Source organism: Pseudorca crassidens, chromosome 14 (assembly GCF_039906515.1).
Source record: "Pseudorca crassidens isolate mPseCra1 chromosome 14, mPseCra1.hap1, whole genome shotgun sequence".
NCBI lineage: Eukaryota > Metazoa > Chordata > Mammalia > Artiodactyla > Delphinidae > Pseudorca > Pseudorca crassidens.
Genome location: NC_090309.1, coordinates 39,864,490 through 39,888,320, shown reverse-complemented (window position 1 = coordinate 39,888,320; position 23,831 = coordinate 39,864,490). Strand labels below are relative to the sequence as shown.

Below are 23,831 nucleotides of genomic sequence, written 5' to 3'. Positions count from 1 at the left end.
ACTACAAATAACCTTTGAGCACATGCCTTCTGTGTGTAAGGCACACTGTGTTAGGTTCTGCAGACCTGTCTCTGAGTAAGATTCCATGGCATCACAAAGTTTACAGTCCAATGCATTTAAAATGTGATTTAGAGACCAAAGTTTGATAACCTTCCAGTTTTCAGAATTTGTATTAACTATACTCTAATTATATTAACTATACATATTCAGAATTATGTTAACTAACAATTTAGGATATCTGTGCGCAAGCCGCATTCAGTGAAAGAAAGCCCTAATGATGCAGTCTTACCAGCCCTTACTTTTTGCTACTACTGTATTCTTGCCAAAGGTCCCTGGTCTCAGAATATGTGTTATGTGCAGCAAACAATCTTGGAGACAGAGCCAACCAGCAAGAGTGCCCTCTAGTCCCGCATTACTCTTTGCACCACACACACTCAAATGTAGGCACAGGGATGAAAAATTATACCTTTTTATTCAGGTATACTATCCACACCATAGTGCACAGGAAGTGCACTAATCTTAAGCACACAGTTTGATGGGTTTTTATGTATATCTGGACCTGTGTAACCACCAGTAGGTAGATATAAAATATTACCATTGTGCGTTACTAGAATACATGAGACATGAGAAGATTTGGGCTCTTAAAATCTCAGTCTGGCAGCAGCGTAGTGTGAGGAGGGTGAGACAGGCTCTGAGTCTTCAACTGGGAGCTTTAGCTGGAGGAAGCCTCCAAAAATTCTGCAAAAATTCACATTCATATGTTCACATATTCTGCAAAATCAGCTTTGGCCTGAGCCCTCCAACAAACTCTACACACACACACACACACACACACACACACACACACACACACACACACACACACACACACGCACACACGCATTCATTCAACATTTATGGAATTTGCAGGTTCTGACTTGGTGGAGAATTCAAAGATAAAGAAATCAATGTCCCTGCCCCTCTAGAGAAGAGCCAGTGTCACTGCAGCCCAAAAACCCCCAGGGCTCACCTTCGGACTTTTTCAGACATGGTTGGCAGCAGCTGCCATCCTCCTTATATCCTCCTGTTCTCAGAAAATCCTAGCACTACTCTCCCCGTCCTTGTCATGGGCATCATCTTTACTCTGATCATCTTATTCTACTCCTGCTTCTTCAGCTCTGGCCTCCAGAGCTGCCACCTTTTTTGTATGTCCAGGAATTACGTTCGATGATGTGGGATCTGAAGGACGTGGGCTAGTTAGCCTGGAGAGAATACCATTGTGAAGTAAGTCGATTACTGACCACAGGGCTGTGGAGAGGAATTATATAAGAAGGAAGTGGACTGATTGTTCATGGTCTGTGAAAGAAACAGTAACATATGCTCAGGTTAAGAAAGGAGAGATGGTATTTCGAGTGTAGGAAGAAAATCCTTATCCAAAGCCACTCCGGACCTCTCAGAGGGAGGACAGATAGACTGCCGCCCAGGGGGGAGTTTTGTGATTCTTCTGACTTCAGGTGATGGGTGGGGTTGGCCTGGTGCTCTGATCCCTCTAACTCAACGGTTCCATGATTCTATGATGTCACTGCAGAAGGAAGAATGGGGAGCTGGGCTCGGCTCCAGCTGCTCCAATTCCTCTGTCGTCTGAATTCTGATAGTTTTGGGGTGAAGGGAGGTGGGCTGAGCCCCACGTGCCCCAGCTCAGTCTCCCCTCTAGCCACCTCAGCCCCTACCACGTTTGTGGAGAGAAATTAACCCGTGTGAGTCCACGCCACCAAAGCAAGCAGAGCATATCTGATGAAGCGGATCCAAAGAACAACAATGAAAGCACCCTTTTATTCTTCTGTTTCCAGAAAATTTAAAGAACAAGAGAACTACATTCAAACTGAGCTGGAAAAGTATATCTGGATGATCTGTGACTGTGAGAGTGGATGAGTCTTCTAGCTAACCCTATGAGCTTTGAAACCACAGCATTCACTTTCTTCGTCATCCTTCTAATTTGCCTCAGTTGCATCTTCTTTTTATTGGTGGTTTTTTTAATATAAATGGTATAAATCCATGCTGATAAATTGGGATCAGATTTAAAGTCACACTAGTAAATGTATCTAGAAATAATATAAAACAATTTAAAATGCAGCAAATAATAAGGCTGTAGCTATCTGTTTTTCCTATTTCAGGGTTTTAGAAATGCTAATTTCCTGTTTAAAAGTGAAGTTCCTTTCCAAGCCTTAACATCAAGACCATTCTTTCTTTTCCAAATTTTTTCATTTTTGATTTCAGTTCCCAAAGCAGGACAGATGAAGAGACAGAAAAAGGTCCTTGTATAGATGCTAATGGAGGTGAAGATTGTACAGCTGCTAATACAGAGATGAACAATTCAGGAGACAAAGAAAAGTAGGTCTGCATCTTGGACTGTGGTAGAACGCCATTTTTGTGTGTGATAATGGTGGCTAAGATGTATGAATTTCAAAAACCTTCGGGCTTCCCTGGTGGCTCAGTGGTTGAGAATCTGCCTGATAATGCAGGGGACACGGGTTCGAGCCCTGGTCTGGGAAGATCCCACATGCCGCGGAGCAGCTAGGCCCGTGAGCCACAACTACTGATCCTGCGTGTCTGGAGCCTGTGCTCCGCAACGGGAGAGGCCACGACAGGGAGAGGCCCGCGCACCGCGATGAAGAGTGGCCCCCACTTGCCACAACTAGAGAAAGCCCTCGCACAGAAACGAAGACCCAACACAGCCAAAAATAAAAATAAATAAATTAAAAACAAACAAACAAACAAGAACCTTGCTGATTGATTTTCTACGACTCTTGTACCCACGAGGCCTGGCATTCTTGTCCAGAGACAGAGTAAAGCAGTGGTGGCCACACCCTTAGGAAATGGAGAGGATGTGAAAGATGAAGAGGAGGACAAAATAAAAGAGAAGCAAAGGGCTGAGAATGCTGGAGAAAATGGTCAAGAGGTGATGGGCTTTTCTACTCTTAAGGGGCATTTAAAGTTTGATTGAAGAAGAGGTAAATTCCTTGGCTAGGTATAATGAAGGATGGTCTTGTCTGTAACTTAGGTTTATATCTGGAAGGAGTGCAATGTTCACAGTCATCTAAAGCATTCTTCTTAGCTTATTGCTTCATTTTGTTAAGTCAGTTACACATGCCATGCCTGGACACTTGTTCCATCTTCATTCTTATATTTGTGGTTTTCTTAATAATTCCCCTTCATTTTGCTTTACTCAGAATCCTAAGATGTTAGAGCTGGAAGAGGCCTTGGAGATCATTTGGGGATCCAACGCTCTCATGTTACAAATGAGAAAATAAGATGCATTGTTCAAAGTCACTTCTCCACCATGGCTGAGCTCAGGACCAGACCCCAAATGCCTGTTCTACTTCCAGGCTCCTTCTACAACAGCCTGTAAACATTGCCAGGGCCTTCTTGAGCTCCATGTTTGGGGCTCCCTAATAAGAACAACTCACGTGCCCTCCCAACATAAGACCCGTGGCCAGTTGGAGACAGAATGATGGTCCAGATGGCTCTTGGGTTTGACTGCTTTGTAGAGAGGATAACACATGTCACCAACGGCTATTTGAATATAGCAATGTGTGCTTTTATAACCATAGAAATATGAAAATTAGATCATGATGGATTACTACTGCTCTCCTATATCATTTAGAAATCCTTTTTCTGTTTCTCACTAACAAGGTACATATAACCTATATTTTTAAAAGCAGGGCTCTTGCATTCATAAATTGATCATTTGTACTATTTGTTCCATTCTCTTACAGAATGACTATTTGCAAAAACCACCCATACCTGTCACTGGAAGTCCTTCAGTTGTTGATAACCATAAAAGACCTTTAAAAGGAGTGACATTTTCTAGGGAGGTAATTGTTGTGGACCTTGGAAAGGACAATCCTATAGCTCGAAGCTATACTCGATTACATAAAGAGAGAAAATGAAGCACAAAAAAGGCTGAGAGTGAAAGAGATGCAACCTTAGACTAGCAATGAAATGGCTGGGGGTACAAAATCATGTTGAAACAGCAAAATAATGGGGAATTAAGTAAATACAGATAGTATTTCACCTTTGTGCAAAAGAGGTGGAGTATGTGCAAAATTCTATAAGTAGAATACCCAGAGCTTGAATACAGATTTTTTTAAAAAACTCAAATCTGAGCTCAAGAAATTGATTGTATCGTGTCCTTAAAACTTTGTCTACTCAAACACTGTTCTAACATGTGAATAAAGTTATTTGTGTTTGTTCAGATGTCTTTTAGGTAAATAATATTCAAGGGGGACTTTGGAAACAGCACAGGTTCTTGATGCTTTGATCACAGACATTTATGACCAAATAACATTACTGCTATCATCATGGAAACTTTCATGTAGCGTCTCCTACTATATAATTCCCTTTGAATTCAGTCCTGAAACCTTTTTTGTCCTGACAACTGCTTTTTAAGGTCGATACCAAAACAACAACCATCAACCGACAGAATATCCTGTTACTTAGGCAAATCCTGAGATGATACTATTCTTGATTTCAGTAGTTTAAAATTTCCTTTTCATATGTGGAATATGACAGTACAGACCAGTACAACATCATCCAAACCACTGCAGTAAACATCTGTAAGATACGTAAGGGGCTATGAGAGAGGTAAAAAGCAGAAAACACAGCATTTGATTCAGGGGCCTAGCGCATTGTCACGTATACGGCATACACTTAATAAATATTTATTGAGTGATTGGGAGAATAAGTGATAAAATAATTTAGAATGTGTGATTAATGCTAAATGGGGAGTATTGACACCCTTTGATGGGGAGAAGTCCCTGTGGTCTGGGACCATTCCACTGTGGGGAGAAGGGACTTAACGGAATGGAAAGATTGTCTAATACAAGCAGAGGGAAGAGTGTATTTCCAATGGCGACAGGCACAAGCCAAGGCAAAGAGGTGAGAAGGTGTATTGAGTTTGGTGGGCACCAGTTAGCTGGAGCCAGGCTGGCATTGAGGAGAGTTGAAAGGTAACAACAAAGTGTAGTGAGGGGTCAGAGGAAGGTAACCCTGAGGATCCCAGACTAGAGGTGTAGGGTGGAGAATGGAGTAGAGCAGTGTTCGCTGGGAGGGGTCTACAGAAATATTCATTCAGAGCCTGGGAGTTGTCTACAGGCACTTAAAAATATTGATCTTTCACTTGATGGTCACATTAAATTTTTAAAAAATTTTTAATTGTAAACTACACAGAAATGTTTTTTGAATTTTATTTATTTTTTATACAGCAGGTTCTTATTAGTCATCAATTTTATATACATCAGTGTATACATGTCAATCCCAACCTCCCAATTCATCCCACCCCCACCCCCACCCCCCGCTTTCCCCACTTTGTGTCCATACGTTTGTTCTCTACATCTGTGTCTCCATTTCTGCCCTGCAAACCGGTTCATCTGTACCATTTTTCTAGGTTCCACATATATGCGTTAATATACGATATTTGTTTTTCTCTTTCTGACTTCACTCTGTATGACAGTTTCTAGATCCATTCCCATCTCTACAAATGACCCAATTTTGTTCCGTTTTATGGCTGAGTAATATTCCATTGTATATATGTGCCACATCTTCTATATCCATTCATCTGTCGATGGGCATTTAGGTTGCTTCCATGACCTGGCTATTGTAAATAGTGCTGCAATGAACATTGAGGTACATGTATCTTTTTGAGTTATGGTTTTCTCTGGGTATATGCCCAGTAGTGGGATTGCTGGGTCATATGGTAATTCTATTTTTAGTTTTTTAAGGAACCTGCATACTGTTCTCCATAGTGGCTGTATCAATTTACATTCCCACCAACAGTGCAAGAGGGTTCCCTTTTCTCCACACCCTCTCCAGCATTTGTTGTTTGTGGATTTTCTGATGATGCCCATTCTGACTGGTGTGAGGTGATACCTCATTGGAGTTTTGATTTGCATTTCTCTAATAATTAGTGATGTTGAGCAGCTTTTCATGTGCTTTTTGGCCATCTGTATGTCTTCTTTGGAGGAATGTCTATTTCGGTCTTCTGCCCATTTTTTTTTTTTTTTTTTTTTTTTTTTTTTGCGGTACGCAGGCCTCTCACTGCCATGGCCTCTCCCGTTGCAGAGCACAGGCTCCGGACACGCAGGCTCAGCGGCCATGCCTCACGGGCCCAGCCGCTCCGCGGCATGTGGGATCCTCCCAGACCGGGGCACGAACCCGTGTCCCCTGCATCGGCAGGCGGACTCTCAACCACTGCACCACCAGGGAAGCCCTTCTGCCCATTTTTTAATTGGGTTGTTTGTTTTTTCAATATTGAGCTGCATGAGCTGTTTATATATTTTGGAGATTAATCCTTTGTCCATAATACACAGAAAATTTACCATCTTAACCATCTTAAGTGCACAGTTAAGTAATATTAAGTACACTCACATTGTATAGCTATCACATCCATCCACAGAACTCTTCATTTTGCAAAACTCTAACTCTGTACCCATTAAACATGAACTCCTCATTCCCCACCACCCCAGCCCCTGGTAACCACCAATGTACTTTCTATCTCTACGAATTTGACTAAGCACCTCATACAAGTGGAATCACAGTATTTGTCCTTTTGTGACCAGCTTCTTTCACCCAGCATAATGTCCTCAAGGTTTATCCATGTGTCAGAGTTTCCTTCCTTTTATTGCCTGAATAATATTCCATGTGTATGCATATCCCACATTTTGTTTATTCATTTGTTTATTCATTTATCTTTTGATGGACACTTGTATTGCTTCACCTTTTTTCTATTTGAATAATGTTGCTCTGAATATTTAAAATTCTAAGAAATTTCAGACATAGCTAGATGACCATTTATAGCTGAGTATTCCCATATGATGTCATGGTTTCATTGCCTGTATATGAGTCCATATTTATAAAACCAAGTTACTTTGTCATTAACAAGAAAAGAGTAGAGAAGGAGTGAATCCATAAATGATGCATCTATGTCAAAGTGAAGGCCAATTTCCTGGTGACTGACTGTACTAGCTGAGGTTTTGTAAAACTTCCAGTAGAAGAAAATAGTGGGAAAATTGGCCGTCAGTGCCCGTGATAGTACAGGCACATGGAATTCCAGAAGAGCCAATCCATGGTGCCACAACTACGGGGTGAATCAAATTAACTAAATGTTAATTTGAATTTTATTAGTTTTATACTTTTGTTTGTATTTTACTTGTAAATTTGTTTTGAGTTTAGAATTGAATGAGAGCTCTAAGAATGAGTTGATGTCCAGTTTTATGTTTCTACATGGTTTAAAGTAACACTGTGTATAATAAACAATTTAAGGCAGTTAAGGTAGGGGGTGTCCCTGAGAACTCTTCTACAGGATCAGGTTATTGATGAGTAGCAACTTGGAGATGAATGCATGTTACTCTAGTGACAATTCAGGGTTGAAGGATGAGGGTCTGGAATAGGGAGGTGGCAGAACACCTGGAGTAAAGAATGTCAATTTCTGGCTAGATATGGGAAAAATGAGAGGACACAAAAGTGACTCCTGAGTTTGGATATCTGACTGTCAGAGATAGGAATGTCCAGAGAGGTGACTAGTTGAAGGGATAGCTCTGCCAAATTTGAGGTGTCCACCAGAAATTCAACTGAAGATACCCAGGGGGCAGCAAAGCGGTAGGACTCCCCATTTCCATCTGCTAAGCTATGGCTCCAGTTAAAAGCTGAGCTTTCCTTCTCAATGCCCATTGGTGTTTCTCTTGTAGAAGTGGGATCAAACTCACCACCTTTCCTCTTTAATTAGCTGTGGACTCAGGGACCTTCTTCAAATGATTACCCAAGCAAGACATATCACCCAAAAGCCAAAAGGGAAAAGCTTGGTAAATTAGAGTATTTTTACAAAACCTTCTGTTTAGGAAAAAATAAAGTCAAAAGACAAACAACAAACTGGGAAAGCCTATTTTAAAAAAAAAGTTTTATATTTAAATCATTTCAAATTTACAGAAAAGTTGCAAGAGTAGTACAAAGAACTGTATGCTTTCACTCAGATTCCCCAGTTAACAGTTTAACACATTTGTTTTATCATTCTCTCTCTCCATAAAATTCATGCTTAAAGCATTTGAGAGTAAGATGCAAATACACTATATCAGTCAGCCTTAGCACTTCAGCATATATTTCCTACAAACTGGGACATGCACATAACCAAGGCCATCCATCAATTAACGCTGATACACTATTGCCATCTAATTGACAGGCCTCGTTCAAAATTTGCTGGTTGTCCCAGTTATATTCTTTATAGGTCAAGGATCCAGTTCAGGATGATGCTTTCTGTTTAGCTGTCATGTCTCTAGTCTCTTCAATTTGGACCAGTTCCTCAGACTTTCCTTGACTTTTCTGACCTTGACACTTTTTTTTTTTTTGCGGTACGCGGGCCTCTCACTGTCGTGGCCTCTCCCGTGCAGAGCACAGGCTCCGGACGCGCAGGCTCAGCGGCCATGGCTCACGGGACTAGCCGCTCCGCGACATGTGGGATCCTCCCGGACCGGGGCACGAACCCATGTCCCCTGCATCGGCAGGAGGACTCTCAACCACTGCGCCACCAGGGAAGCCCCTGACCTTGACACTTTTGAAGATTACAGATCAGTTACTTTGTAGCATGTCCCTCATTGTTGGGTTTGCTCGATGTTTCTTTCTTTCTTTCTTTTTTATAAAGACTTTATTTTTTAAAATAAATGTATTTGTTTTTGGCTGCATTGGGTCTTCATTGCTCCGTGCGTGGGCTTTCTCTAATTGCGGTGAGCGGGGGTTACTCTTCGTGTGGTGCGCAGGCTTCTCATTGCAGTGGCTTCTCTCGCTGCTCAGCGTGGGCTCTAGAGTGCAGGCTCAGTAGTCGTGGTGCAGGGGCTTAGTTGCTCCACGGCATTTGGGATCTTCCCGGACCAGGGATCGAACCCATGTCCCCTGCATTGGCAGGCGGATTCTTTTTTTTTTTTTTATGTATGTATGTATGTATTTATTTATTTTTGGCTGTGTAGGGTTCATTGCTGCGCACAGGCTTTCTCTAGTTGCGGCGAGTGGGGGCTACTCTTCGTTGTGGTGCGCGGGCTTCTCGTTGCAGTGGCTTCTCTTGTTGCGGAGCTCGGGCTCTAGGCGTGGGCATCAGTAGTTGTGGCACGCGGGCTCAGTAGTTGTGGCTCGCGGGCTCAGAGCGCAGGCTCAGCACAGGCTTAGTTATTCCGCGGCATGTGGGATCTTCCCGGACCAGGGCTTGAACCCATGTCCTCTGCATTGGCAGGCGGATTCCTAACCACTGTGCCACCAGGGAAGTCTGCCTGATGTTTCTTCATGATTAGGTTCAGGTCATGTATCTTTGGCAGGAATATTCCATAGGTGATCCTGTGATCTCAGTGCATCATATCAGGAGGCATGTGCTGTCATATGTATTGATGTAGTTTAATTTTTACCACAAGGTTGAGATGGTGTTTGTCAGATTTCTCCCCTGTCAGGTTAATAAGTAGTTTTTACTTATTAATAAACAATATTAGTTGGAAGTCTACTGAAAGGAAGGCTCTCCCTTCTCTCCTATTCATTCATTCATTCTTTCAATATATCGGTATGAACTTTTAGATTCCTGTTTTATTCAGTGGGTTATAATCCTTTACAATCATTATTTATTTGGATGCTCATATGTTCCCAGATATGGCCAGTGGGGACCCCTTCAAGTTGGCTCTTGGTCCTTTAGACATACTTAAGCACTTTGCTATACAGGATGTTCCAAGCTCATCTTGTACTTTCTCTGCCCCAGACCCTGAATCCGCTATTTCTTTAGGGGAGACTGGTATTCCGAAAACAAGATCTGCACACTAGGTATGCTCATTACCCCTGAGTTATCATTGTTTCTAGACTCTCTCAGTGGACAGAGGTAGGAAATATATGTATGTACAAACACATAGTACACATATATGCAGACATATAATATGTATTAATTATCTATTGCTATGTAACAAATTACCCTCAGTGACTTAAGTAATTAATAATTCTGTATTGTCTCTCATGGTTTATGAGGCCAGGAATTCAAAGTGGGTACTGTGGGGAATGACTTTCTCTGCGCCATGATGTTTGGGTCCTTGGGGCTGCAATCATCCAAAGGTTGTTCATTCACATATGTGGCAGTTGCTCCTGGCTGTCAGCTCAGGAGCTGTCACTGGAACACCTATCTATGGCCTGTCCATGGGACCCTGGCTTCCTCACAAGTTGGTGACTGGGTTCCAAAGTCAAGCAGAGAGAGAGAGAGAGAGAGAGAGAGAGAGAGAGAGAAGGTGAATACTGTATCCTTTTCATGACCTAGTATTGGAGGTCACCTAGGCATTAAGTTCAGCCCACATTCAAGGGCAAGGAGATTATACTCTACCTTTGAACGGAAGAGAATAAAAGAAAAACCCACCAAAATGTGGACCTACTTTATTTATTTATTTATTTATTTATTTATGACTGTGTTGGGTCTTTGTTGCTGTGCAAGGGCTTTCTCTAGTTGCAGCGAGCAGGGGCTACTCTTTGTTGAGGTGAGCGGGCTTCTCACTGCGGTGGCTTCTCTTGTTTCAGAGCACGGGCTCTAGGTGCGCAGTCTTCAGTAGTTGTGGCTCGCGGGCTCTAGAGTGCAGGCTCAGTCGTTGTGATGCATGGGCTTAGTTGCTACCCAGCATGTGAGCTCTTGCTGGACCAGGGCTTGAACCTGTGCCCCCTCCATTGGCAGGTGGATTCTTAACCACTGAGCCACCAGGGAAGCCCTGGACCTATTTTAAAACCACCAAAATATCAATATCTATAGCTATCTATCCTTACGAAAGATCATGAGCTTATACCAATACTTCCAATTCCAATCCAGCAAGGTCTACTCTAGCTACACCTGCTCCATAATTTCCTTCTCCAGTAGTGAGAAACCTGGTTCCCATTATGCTCCATCATTTATGCATTTTATCAATCCCACTGTATGTTACTATTCCACCAAACACAGGGCCACATATCCTTGGCTCCAGCACCATTGATTTTGGTGATTATTATGCTGGAAAAGCCTATTTTTTAATAAAATTTAAAAAAATTTATTTTATATTGGGGTATAGTTGATTTACAATGTTGTGTTAGTTTCAGGTGTAGAACAAAGTGATTCAGCTATACATATACATATATCCATTCTTTTTCAGATTTTTTCCCATGTAGGTTTTACAGAATATCGAGTAGAGTTTCCTGTGCCATACAGTAGGCTCTTGTTGATTATCTATTTTATATATAGTGGTGTGTATATGTTAATCCCAAACTCCTAATTTATCCCTCCCCTCCACCTTTCCCCTTTGGTAACCATAAGTTCGTTTTCAAAGTCTTGAGTCTGTTTCTGTTTTGTAAGTAAATTCATTTGTATCATCTTTTTATTTTTTTTAATATTTATTTATTTGGCGGCACCAGGTCTTAGTTGCGGCACGCAGGATCTTTGTTGCCATGTGCGGGATCTTTAGTTGTGGCATGCAGGATCTTTTGTTGCGGCATGCAGGATATTTTAGTTGCAGCATGTGGGATCTAGGTCCCCAATCAGGGATCGAACCCGGGCCCCCTGCGTTGGCAGTACGGAGTCTTAACCTATGGATCACCAGGGAAGTCCCTGTATCATCTTTTATGATTCCATATATGTGATGTCATATGATATTTATGTTTGTGTGACTTCACTTAGCATGATAATCTCTAGGTTCATCCATGTTGCTGCAAATGGCATTATTTCACTCTTTTTTAAGCCTGAGTAATACTGCATTGTATATATGTACCACATCTTCTTTATCCATTCATCTGTTGATGGACATTTAGGTGGCTTCCATGTCTTGGCTATTGTAAATAGTGCTGCAATGAACATAGGGGTGCATGTATTTTCTCGAATTATGTTTTTTTCCAGATATGTGTTCAGGAGTGGGATTGCTGGATCATATGGTAGTTCTAGTTTTAGTTTTTTAAGGAACCTCCATACAGTCCTGCATAGTGGTTGTACCAATTTGCATTCCCACCAACAATGTAGGAGGGTTCCCTTTTCTCCACACCCTCTCCAGCATTTATTGTTTGTAGACTTTTTATGATGGCCATTCTGACCAATGTGAGGTGATACCTTACTGTAGTTTTGATTTGCATTGCTCTAATAATTAGTGATGTTGAGCATCTTTTTATGTGCTTTTTGGCCATCTGTATGTCTTTGGAGAAATGTCTATTTGGATCTTCTGCCCATTTTTTTTTTTCTGCCCATTTTTTGATTGGATTTTTTTTTTTTTTTTTAAGATATGTGGATTTTTTTTTAGAAGATGTTGGGGGTAGGAGTTTATTAATTAATTAATTTATTTTTGCTGTGTTGCATCTTCGTTTCTGTGCGAGGGCTTTCTCTAGTTGTGGCAAGCGGGGGCCACTCTTCATCGCGGTGCGTGGGCCTCTCACTATCGCGGCCTCTCTTGTTGCGGAGCACGGGCTCCAGACGCGCAGGCTCAGTAGTTGTGGCTCACGGGCCTAGTTGCTCTGCGGCATGTGGGATCCTCCCAGACCAGGGCTCGAACCCGTGTCCCCTGCATTAGCAGGCAGATTCTCAACCACTGCGCCACCAGGGAAGCCCTGGATTTTTTTTTTTTTTTTTTGATATGGAGCTGTATGGGCTGTTGGTATATTGTAGAGATTAATTCCTGTTTGTTGCTTCGTTTGCTAATATTTTCTCCCATTCTGTGGGTTGTCTTTTTGTTTTGCTTATGGTTTCCTTTGCTATTCAAAAGCTTTTAAGTTTAATTAGGTCCCATTTGTTTAGTTTTGTTTTTATTTTCATTACTTTAGGAGGTGGATCTGAACAGATATTGTTGTGATTTATGGGAAAGAGTGTCTTGCCTTTGTTTTCCGCTAATAGTTTTATAGTATCCGATCTTACATGTAGGTTTTTAATCCATTTTGAGTTTATTTTTGTGTATGGTGTTAGAGAGTGTTCTACTTTCATTCTTTTACATCTAGCTGTCCAGTTTTCCCAGCACCACTTATTGAAGAGACTGCATTTTCTCCATTGTATATTCTTGTCTCCTTTGCTATAGATTAATTGACCATAGATGCATGGGTTTATTTCTGGGCTTTCTATCCTGTTGCATTGATCTATATTTTTGTTTTTGTGCCAGTACCATACTGTTTTGTTTACTGTAGCTTCATAGTATAGTCTGAAGTCAGGGAGCCTGATTCCTCCAGCTCTGTTTTTCTTTCTCAGAATTGCTTTGGCCATTTGGGGTCTTTTGTGTTTCCATACACATTTTTAAATTTTTTGTTCTAGTTCTCTGGGAAAGGCTATTTTTAAAAACACTTATGACAAAAGGATGATTTCCATATTTATAAAGAAATTATTAAGAGCACTCAGGGGCATAAGAATTATTTCACCCAAAGGAATAAGAAAAATATAAATTACTTAATTTTAAAATGGGCAAAGAGGGGAGTTCCCTGGCATTCCAGTGGTTAGGACTCAGTGCTTTCACTACCAGGGCCCAGTTTCAATCCCTGGTCAGGGAATTAAGATCCTGCAAGCTGCATTGCATGGCCAAAAATAAATAAAATTAAATAGGCAAAGATAATATGTATAGGCAGAAAAATAAATGGCCAAAAATTTTAAATGCTCATCCTGATTTCATAATTAAATTCAAATCAAAACAATAAGTTGTGAATTTTTTTAATCTATCAAGCTGTCAAATATTAGAAAGATGGATAACACTGATAAAGGGATGGGGAAAAGCATAAATAGGTGTATAAGTTGTTAAGTCTCTCTGGAAGATAACTGGGCAGTTTCTGTCAATATTAAGCACCTTTTGAGCTAGCAATCCCACTGCCTGGAATTTACTCTATGATACACTTGAAAAACTTTATTAATGTATAAACTTGCTGGCTTTCTCTAGCAAGTTCTCAGAGACAGGCAGCCAGAATGAATAAGAAGATGAGCAGGGTTTTGGCAACCTTATCCTGGAAAGGACATGCCATGACTTCGGCTGTACTCTATTCATTGGAGACAAGTCGGTAGGTCCAGCTCACACTCAAGGGAAGGAGATACACAAGGACATGAAGGCCAAGAAGCAGAGGTTGTTGATGGTCATCCTAGAGGCTGTCTACCAGAGTCTCTGGTCGGTACTGCCTTGGTTGACTGGGCAGTCCTCTCTGGGAGAACTTGACTTCAATAGAGGTCAAGGGCACTGCCAATTGAAGATGCCCTCTGATTTCAGAGCTATTAAAATGTGTGATGTGATTATAATGCTATGATATAATGTACTGGTAGAGGGAAGTGTGACTCTCTGAGAGGTGAAGGAGACATCAAAGAAAGTTTTGCAGAGGAAAATATTAGAGCAAAGTCTTGGTGAAGGAGGCGAGAGAGGAAAGGCAGAGGGTCTTGAAAGTGCAGAGGTACAGATGTGTTGGAGAGCCCCAGAATGTGGCTGCTGCACAGGATGCAGGCAGGGAGTCACATAGATTGGAGAGGAAAGGAACTAGTGGGGGCAGGGAGACCATTAGCAAAGACATTGTAAAGAGCCATGCAGTAAAAAGTGAAGACCCAGAGCAAAATAGGGTGGGATGGAATAAAGAAAAAAATGATTCAAGAAAAACACTGAAGGTAGACTTGATAGGCTGTCAACTGTGAGGGATAAGCAAGGTTGCCTTATTGTACAACTTGTTGTGAAGTGTAGACAGCACCATGGACGGTGCCCCCTTGAGCTATGTGGGGTGGAGCTCTGGAGACAAGGGCAGGGTGGAGCACAGATGAATAGAACATCCAGCCCTTGGATGATAGGTGATGTTGCCCACAGGCCTACAGAGGGAAGCCAGGAGGGGAACAAGAGGAGAAGCAGGGATGTGGCAGTGAGCCAGGGCTTGTAAGTTATTCTCCAAATGTCCATTCTACTCGTCTTCCTTTATTAACAACTCCCTCCTCTATATTTTATCTGGGAGTGTGTGACTAAGTTATGGCCACTGAGGTGAGCCTAGCAGCGATGTCTCAATTTCTGAGTCATGCCCTTGAAAGAAGAGAAGCACACCTGCCTTTTATCTTTCCCTCTTCCTGCAAGGAAGAATAGGGAAGTGGTTGTGAGCCATCTTTTTTTGTTGTTGTTGTTGTTTTGTTTTTTTTTTTTTTGAGCCATCTTTGACAAAGCAGATGAGGGTAGCATCTCAGAAATGGCAGAGCAACAACATACAATCTGAAAGCCCCACACACCCAGCTTCCACTGGTCCTAAACCACTAGTGAGAAAGAAATAAACTTCCAACTGGTTTAAGCCACTTTGGGGGATGGGGGATGGGGGATGGGGGTGGGGAGAGTCTCTTGCTACAGAAGCCTGGTTTGTATCCTATTAGAGAAGCTATGTAAAAGTGGGGTGTAAAGTGACAGAGGAAAATGTACCTCTCAGATCTCCTGGGCAGGATGCATAATTGAGGGTCAGCCCTGCTGCTGTTCTCTGAGTCACTGCTGCATTTGTGCCAAGGCTGCCCTCAGGGTGCTCCTAACTAATGTCTGAATTGGCAAGGATACCATTACTGCAAGATGCAGGACACCCTTGACAGGAATATTGCCTCTAGGAGTCTCCTGGCTTGGCTGGTAAATCTAGAAGTGTCAATTGAGGAGTGTTTGGAATTTGGTGGTAGCTTGTGTTTGGGAGTAAAGGAGACCAGCCAGGGAGGGTGAGGATAAGACAAAAACATTTTTAACTGCTTCCTTCATGCCTGGAACTGTTCTAAGAGCTTTAGTTGTATTAATCCCTTTACCTATGAGGTTGGGTGGCAAACACTGCTAGTTTTCCCCCAATATCTCTTCTTCCCTTCTTTGGGAACAGAACTTCCAAATGTTGGCTGGGCACATGGCTGACTAGAATAAGGATAATACTTCCCAGCCTTCTTCGCTAGGTGTTGCCATGTGACGTGTTCTGGCCAATAGGATCTAAGCAGAAGTGCTGGGATATGTCTTACAAGTTGAGGATGTACTCTTGGTTTTTCTTTTTCCTTCTGGTTAGAATGTGGTTGTGTTGACTGGAACTGGACCCTGATATGGAAGCCATGTGGTGAGGATTGCTAATGTAAGCTCAGGTCCCTGATGATTGTATATCTTCCATATTCACCATGGACTGCCTATTTTTACATGAAAGGAAAACGCTATCTTGTATTATTCTGTTATTGCTACTTTGTTACTAGCAGTTGAATCTAATGGTAATACAGATAGGTAGTAATACTATCCCCATTTTACAAAGTACAAAGAGGTGATGAAGTTACACCTAACAAAGAGGTTAGGGAATTTGCCCAAGGTCACTCAGCTGGTAAGTGGCAGAGTCAAGACCTGGATCCAAGCACAGGGCTGCAGAGCCTGCCAGCGTGGTCTGATACTGCTATGGGAGATACAACTCAGAACACATTTCCTTCACATTGGCGTAAAAAGACTCTTCACACTGGCTTTCACACCTTCCTCAAAATGTCCTCATTTCAGTCTTAGTGCCCATTCCATTTGTGTCCAGCCTACTTCCCCCTAGTTACTTTCCTGACTTTCACATCTTTGCTAATACTTTTCTTCTTTGGTCTGGACCGACCTCTCCCATTTCTACCTTCAAAGCCCAGTTCTCTCCTTTCATATCTCTTCAACCAACGTCTTCTTTTACTCCTATGAAATGATTCATTCAACCAATATTTTTTCCCCCTATGTATTAAGAATGACACTACTTATATACCATCCTGGGAAGAATCAAGAAAATAGTCACTCAAGTCATTTTGTGTTCTGCAGTTCATATGAGGAGCCCTAGTTGAAAAAGGCTAATAATAGACATGCAAACTGAAGTTAGAGAGTATAAAAGACTTGTTCAATCTACAGCATATGGAAAAGCTAAAGACGGGAAATTCCTGTGCTAAATAGTCCCTAGTGTTATTATATAAACTCATCTATGGGAACCATGATAAAATAAATCCTTTTAATTTCTCCCCTTCTTACCCCTGCCCCCATTCATGCATCCAGTATTTATTGAGATCTGCTGTGTGCTAGGCACTGGGGATTCTACAATGCGCAAAAACAGATCAACAGTTAGTTGTAAGCTATCATACCTACCTTTGTGTTTGCTGCAACAGTGGCTTTCAAACACTAAAAAAAAACCCAAACCAAAACAACAACAACAAACTCACTCAATATAATCATAACATACCCCACCCATGTGATGATTTAAGAAGCAATGTTTACCTTTACCACATGTAATCACTCTAGTATTTAAACTATTCTCTTTCATTGAGATAACACTGATGGTGGATGCCTGTTGAACTGTTTTTACAGCCTACTAATAGGTTGGAAAGACAGGTTTGAGAAATATTCGTTCCCTTTTCCATTCAGTTATCCAAACAAACATTTCCTGGTGCCTACTGTGTGCTGGGCACAGCTCAGAGCCCGAGAGCAACACAGGCGCACTACAAGCTCTGGCGGGGTGGGGGGCAGGCGTGCATACTGGTGAATAAATATTAATGCAATTAAACTAAACTGAGAGATAGGCATCAGAATTTTAGAAATAAATTAGAGTGGTGACTTCCATAAAAGCAGAATCTTAGCCTCTTATAGACCTGTTGTGGTGTGAAACTTGAATCAAAGTCCTGATTCTAGTGCATTGCTAACGAAAGTCAATCCTGGATACAATCTTTTCTTCTGTCACTAGACAGAGAAAGTGTGGTGCAGGCGTGTTTAGAAAAGGTGACAATGATTTGGTCTTACCCTGGTATAGATGGGTTATGGGAAAAAAGACATTCTTACAGCATTTTGCATTTCTTCCCCCAAAGCCTGTCAGTGTCATCACCCTCACTTTGCTGCAGGTGAGATGCCACCTGAAGTTGTCCAACTTGCCACCTCATTCATCTCTTCTCCCTCTCCCCAAATCAAACTGATCAAAACCAAGCTTGCTACAGAAACATCCATCCTTATCCTTTCTCCTTGGGTCTTCCTATCCCAGGATGAGCCCCACCTGCTTTTGGACTCATCTCTTCCCATTGCTTCTGGGGATTTGCTTTACCACCTGGCCCTCTTTTCACCAGCTAGTCCCCATCAGCATGTGAAAACATTTAAAAGGAAAAGGCAAAATCTCCTTTCACTCCATATCCGTATCCAGCTACTGTCCATTTCTCTTACCCATCCTGTCAAACATTTTTTTTTTTTTTTTTTTGCGGTACGCGGGCCTCTCACTGTTGTGGCCTCTCCCGTTGCGGAGTACAGGCTCCGGACGTGCAGGCTCAGCGGCCATGGCTCACGGGCCCAGCCGCTCCGTGGCACGTGGGATCTTCGCGGACTGGGGCACGAACCCGTGTCCCCTGCATAGGCAGGCGGACTCTCAACCACTGCGCCACCAGGGAAGCCCCTGTCAAACATTTTGAAAGCATGGTCTCAACTTTCTCACTTCCTCTGTCCACTGTGACCCGGCTTCTGCCCCAGTCGTTCACTGAAACTGCTCCCTGCAAAGGGCCCAATGGCCCTCCTGTCAAATCCAAAGAACAATTTCTTTATTATCCTACTTGCCGTCTTCCACGTCTAACACTGCTGACCTCTCCCTCCATCCCGACCCTTGGCTTCCATGATCAAATGTCTTCTCTGTTTTCTTCCTCCTTCTTTCGGTTTCCCTTTTCAGGCTCCATTTTTCTGCCCATCCCCTGCATGCTGATCTCCAGGGTTATCACCTAAGCCCTCCGCCAGCCTCTTTTCATTCTAGTCTCTCAGAATGATGGTGATTAAGCAAGGTGCAAGTCCCAGGCTCTGAAAAACACTTCCTCCACTGCACTCCCATATCACGGGTTCCGCTTTTAATGCCTCTCAGATCTGTCACCTCCTCTCCACTCTGACAAATATCCCCCCTTCCAGTTTTTATCCCACTCCTGTCCATTGTTCAAATTGTCCTAAGAATGATTTTTCTAAAACACAAGTCCGATCACGTCATTTCTCCATTTAGATCACCTCAGTGTTTTCCTGTTGCCTACAGAACAAAGTCCACAATACTCAGCAGGGCAAATGAGACCTTTCATGAGGGGGCAATTTGCCCCCTTGCAGCCTCATCTCCTGTAGCCCCCCTTACATGACTGTTAGAGCCCCCTTGGTGCAGTATGCTTCTCCATGCTTCTGTGCCTGGGCACTTGCTGCTCCCCTTTGCTCTCTTGAAGACAAGAGTCCTCACTCTATAAGCCTCCTCTGAGAAGAGAACTACACAAGCACCACACTCCCCTAGGGAGAATTAGGCACTTTCTCCTCTGTGCTCCCAGGGCACACTGGATTTACCATGAAGGTGAATTCACACTCGTCTCCTCCACTGCTGCCTGAGCCCCATGTCTTATTTTCGTGATCACTCCAGCATACAGCAGACTTGGACACACAGTAGATGCTCCATAAATGTTGTGGTGTAATTTTTACCCACCCTAGTACTGGATGGTTACAAAAGGCTACAACCCATGCTTTGACCCTGAAGATGTTTTGACTCAATTTTTCCCCCCAGTTTTTCTTTTGAAGATAATCTCAAACTTACAGAAGAGTTGCAAGAATAGTTCAAGGAACCCTCAGATACACTTCACCTGGATTCACCAGGTGTCAACCTTTGCCACCTTGCTTTATCTGCTTTTCTCTGAGTTAATTGCAGACATCATGACAATTTACCTACAAATATTTCAGCATGTAATCTCCAAAGAACAAGAATGCTCTTGTTTGTAACCAAAGTTTAACTGCTCAGAAGATTTGACATTGATACAACATTATCCAGTATGCAGTCTGAAATGCAATTTAAATTTCCCCAATTATGTCATTTTAAACTGTTTGTTTTGGATCCAGGAGCTCATTTAGGATCAAGCATTGCATCTATTGCCACCTCTCTTTAGTCTTCTTTTGATATTCATGAAATGTTTATTTTTGTAGAGTTTAGGCCAGATCCATTTTGCAGAATTTCCCTCAATTTGGACTTTTCTGATTGTTTCCTCATGATTAGATTCAGAATAAGCATTTTTGGCAGGAATGCTACTTAGGTGATGGTGTACACATGTCAGTTTGCTCCATTGATGCTGAGTTTGACCATTTGGTTAAGGTGGTTAGTTGCCAGATTTCTCCTTTGTAAAGATTACTTTTCCCTTTTGAATATAGTTAGTAAGTAAACTGAGCAGGGGTATGTTTGATATACCTCCATATTTCATGATTATCCTCTTCCCCAGCAACATTTTACTCATTGATTTAGAGGTTGTTTTTCGAAAATTTTTTTATTGTGGTAAAATACACATAAAAAATTTACCATTGTAACCATTATGTGTACAGTTCAGTGGTGTTAAGTACATTCATAATGTTGTGCTACCATCACCACCCTCCATCTTCAGAATTTGTTTCATCTTGTAAAACTGAAATTCTATACCCACTAAACAATAACTCCCCACTTCCCTCTCCCCGCAGCCCCTGGCAACACTGTTCTGTCCCTCTGATTTTGACTACTCTCAATACTTCATATACCGTAAGTTTTCTTGTAAGTCTTACCCCAGGTTCCAATGATACATATCTCACTATGTGCTGTTCCATTGGTAATATTCTTTATGAACTGGATAAAATTCACAAGAAAACAGTACCCACTAGTATTGCCCATCCAATTCTTTTCTATCTGATACCTTGTGTTAGTTGTCCATGCGTTTGGTGAAGTAAAGTGTAAAAGGTGAAATCAAAATGTCATTTTGTTTGGGGGTCAAAACACTTGGTAAACAGTCTGCTTACAAAACTGTTGTAGCTTTTTGGAAAATGACGTTGGAATGTAGTAGCTCCAGTAAGCAAATGGAGAAAAGTATTCTCTACCAGTTTATTTCATTGAGAACAGACCACAGGCAGAGGACAGTCCATCACAGTGGAACAGAACAGTGAGATACTTCCAGACTTCCAAAATTCCATACCTGTTCTGCCTGCTAAATAAATATCCACAGACCTGTCAGCAACATTTCCCAAATAGTTGGCGCAAAGTTTTTGCTGAAAGGTGAAAATTCGTTAAAGGAATCATTAATATCCACTTAACTTTTGTAAAATTGAATCGAGCTGCAGTAATATACGCTTGCTATCACATTCTTTTGTCATCTAGAAAGGACTATTACATGAATAAAATGTAAACATTCCCGAAGTAACTGGGAACTTGGTAGCTCGTGCTACTTGGACAGGTGGCGGAAAGGCGTGAGACTTGGCGTCCAGGAGAGAGCCAGAGTGCACCAACTCCGTAGGAACTTTCAACAGAAAACGAATACGGTGTAAACACGGCGCGCTCCGCCGAGACCACCTCCGCCTCGCATCGTGGGCGCGCTCCGACCTCTGCAAGTCGGTCGCACAGCAAACAGGGTGACCAAGTGCTTGCGAGGGTCGTGTCCTCGAGAGGACCGAACACCGTCAGCACTGCCGGTGGCAGCCCGACGGCCGTTTCCTGTCTGCAGCCCCGGTGCAACTCTCAGGCGCCCCTTACTCAACGCCCCGCTTGCCAGCACTGAAGGTCGTCGCTGCAGTAATAATAACGAACCGTTGAGAGGCGTCCGGCCTTCCCCAGCCCGTGCACTTGCGAGACCCGCGGCGGGGCCCAAGGCCTCCGCAAACCCCACCCGGCCTCCCAGGTCGCCCCCCGCCCAGCGCCGTGGCTCGGGCCCTTAGCCTACCCACCGCCGCCCCCCACGCGGGTCTCCTGGGCCCCGACCCCTCCCCTCCTGGCCCGCACTCGCCTCGGGCCCAACCCCCTCCCGGGGGCGGGCTTCCTGAGCCCAGACGCCCCCCGCCCTCTCCACCCTCCGGGCCCCGCCCCGCGCCCCCGCCCCTCGGAAACAGCCCCGCTCCAGCTCTCCCGGAGCTCCGCAGCGGGGCGAGCGGGGCGGGCGGGGCCGGGTGGCGCAGGGGGCGGGGATTTCTGGCACTTTCTGGGCGCTGCGAACGCTCTGATCTTGGGCTCGAAGGCCGGAAACGTCGGCGACGGAGCCGTAGCGCTGCCGCGGCTCTTCCTTGTTCTCCGCTGAGGCCGCGCCGCGGCGCAGACATGGCCAAGTGGGGCCAGGGAGACCCGCGCTGGATCGTGGAGGAGCGGGAGGACGGGACCAACGTGAACAACTGGCACTGGTGCGGCCGGGCAGGGGCCGGGGCCGCGGCGTCTGGGCCTCCTCCCTCCAGAGCCGGCGGGGTGGGGGTGGGGACCCTCTGCGAGCGCCCGGCGCCCTGTAACCCGGGTGCAGGGGCGGCCGGGTGTCTCGGGGCGCCTCCCGGGCCGTGGTGGGCCCCGGGCCGGGGGAGTGGGGAGGGTTGGGGGCTGCACAGGTGCAGATGCTCGTCATTAGCCTCAGGGCTTGCGGAGCCCTTGGAGCCTGAAGACCCGGTGTCTTATCTGCACCGGCTCTGGGACTTCACTTTCCTCTTTTTGAAAGTTGGGTTGGGTCCCAGGAATAGAAGTCATTCTTGACTTACCGCTTCAGCTTCGGCAGTCTCTGACCTTAGAAGTTCTCCCCGCGCCGCCCCTCCCCCCCAGCCCCTTGAAGTTTGGAGGAGTTAAAATGAAGGTAGAAAGTGTGTGTGTGTGTGTGTGTGTGTGTGTGTGTGTGTGTTACGTATGTATTGGAAAGAACAGGAATTTGGATCTCAACTCCACATCTAACTTGATGAGTCTCTGGTGAGCCCTGCCTTCTAGGAGTTCTTACTAGTTACCCATTCTTTTTCTATCTCATATGGAGCTTGGGCTGATTTTTGCCCCTCACTCTTAAGTCAGAGCTTCAGGAAGTGATGTTCTCTGCTCTGCTCCTCTGAGGGCTGTGCTATCTCAAGGCCATCAAGGTGATGCTGAGGCAGGTCCAGGGCAGAGCAAAGCCTTAGCCTGTGAGGGCATCCTTCCCTGGGGGAGTCCTGGCTTGGGGTTAGGAAGAGCTGACCTCTCCTTTCCCAGCCTTGTCACCGTGGACACTTAATGGACTTCTCTCTGCTCATTTCCACCCCTTTAAATGGGAACATTATTTGGGAAGATTGTATGAGATAATATCTGTGTAAAAACACTTGATAATTTGTCTTATTACGATAAAAGTTATTTCAGTTATAATTACCTTTTCATGTGGCCCAGGCTTTACCCCTCCATTTCCACCAGGTGAGATTTCGAGACCTCCTTTCCCCCAAATAAACCAGTGTTTTTAAGACAAAGTACCACCCAACAGCTGCTTGAGAGGAATTGGGCTGATCTGGACTGGGCCAGGGCATTACCCTGATTCCCCAGAGTGGGCGTGTGGACACCAGTGGGGGCTTCCATCCACAGCTCTGCCCTTCTTCTGGCCCTCGTTAGGACAGAGCGGGATGCCACCAGCTGGTCCAAGGGGAAGCTCCGTGAGCTCCTGGTGGGCATTGCTGTGGAGAATGAGGCTGGCCGTTGCGAGATCAGTGAGCTGAAGCAGGTGGAAGGCGAGGCTTCCTGCAGCAGCCGCAAAGGAAAGCTGATTTTCTTCTATGAGTGGAACATCAAACTGGGCTGGAAAGGTAACAGGGTCCTCCAGGTACAGGTGGGGCTGGGGGCTGTGTTGGGGCAGAGTTGGTTGATTCATTAGTCATTCATTCAACAGATAAATTTAGAACTCCTGCTATGGGGCCCTGAATTGGTGTTTGGAGTTCTGGACACCCTTAACTGCATGTGGAGTTCCTTGTCCAACCAGCTGTGGGCTTCCCTTTCTCCCAGCACTCAGAGCTCTTTAGGGCTCTTAGCCGTCAGCTGGACTCAATCTGCCAGGCATTTGTGAGCACTAGCGTTTCCTGGAGCTGCTGCCTGGAGTACTCTTCCCCTCAATAGGTGCCTGCTGGCTCCTTAAGCTCTTTCAGGTTTGCATCCTG

At 44.0% G+C, this 23,831-nt stretch overlaps 2 protein-coding genes across 3 annotated transcripts in view; both read left to right on the top strand.

Moving 5' to 3' along the window:
• Positions 1-1,928: 1,928 nt before the first annotated feature.
• On the top strand, positions 1,929-3,929 carry C14H2orf74 (chromosome 14 C2orf74 homolog). Its single transcript, XM_067703851.1, is given in 5 exon segments — positions 1,929-2,015; positions 2,017-2,024; positions 2,257-2,370; positions 2,776-2,938; positions 3,756-3,929. Coding segments are annotated over 5 exon segments (546 nt in total).
• Positions 3,930-21,878: 17,949 nt separating this feature from the next.
• The window catches only part of LOC137206206 (activator of 90 kDa heat shock protein ATPase homolog 2), a 29,517-nt gene continuing 27,564 nt past the window's right edge, over positions 21,879-23,831 (top strand). The window contains exons 1-2 of one of the 2 annotated variants that reach the window (XM_067704958.1): positions 21,879-22,091; positions 23,293-23,483. In XM_067704958.1, the coding sequence (XP_067561059.1) occupies positions 22,012-22,091; positions 23,293-23,483 (271 nt within the window). In that variant the 5' untranslated portion in view covers positions 21,879-22,011. The remainder of the gene's footprint in view (positions 22,092-23,292; positions 23,484-23,831) is intronic. The other variant, XM_067704957.1, reaches the window with a different exon arrangement.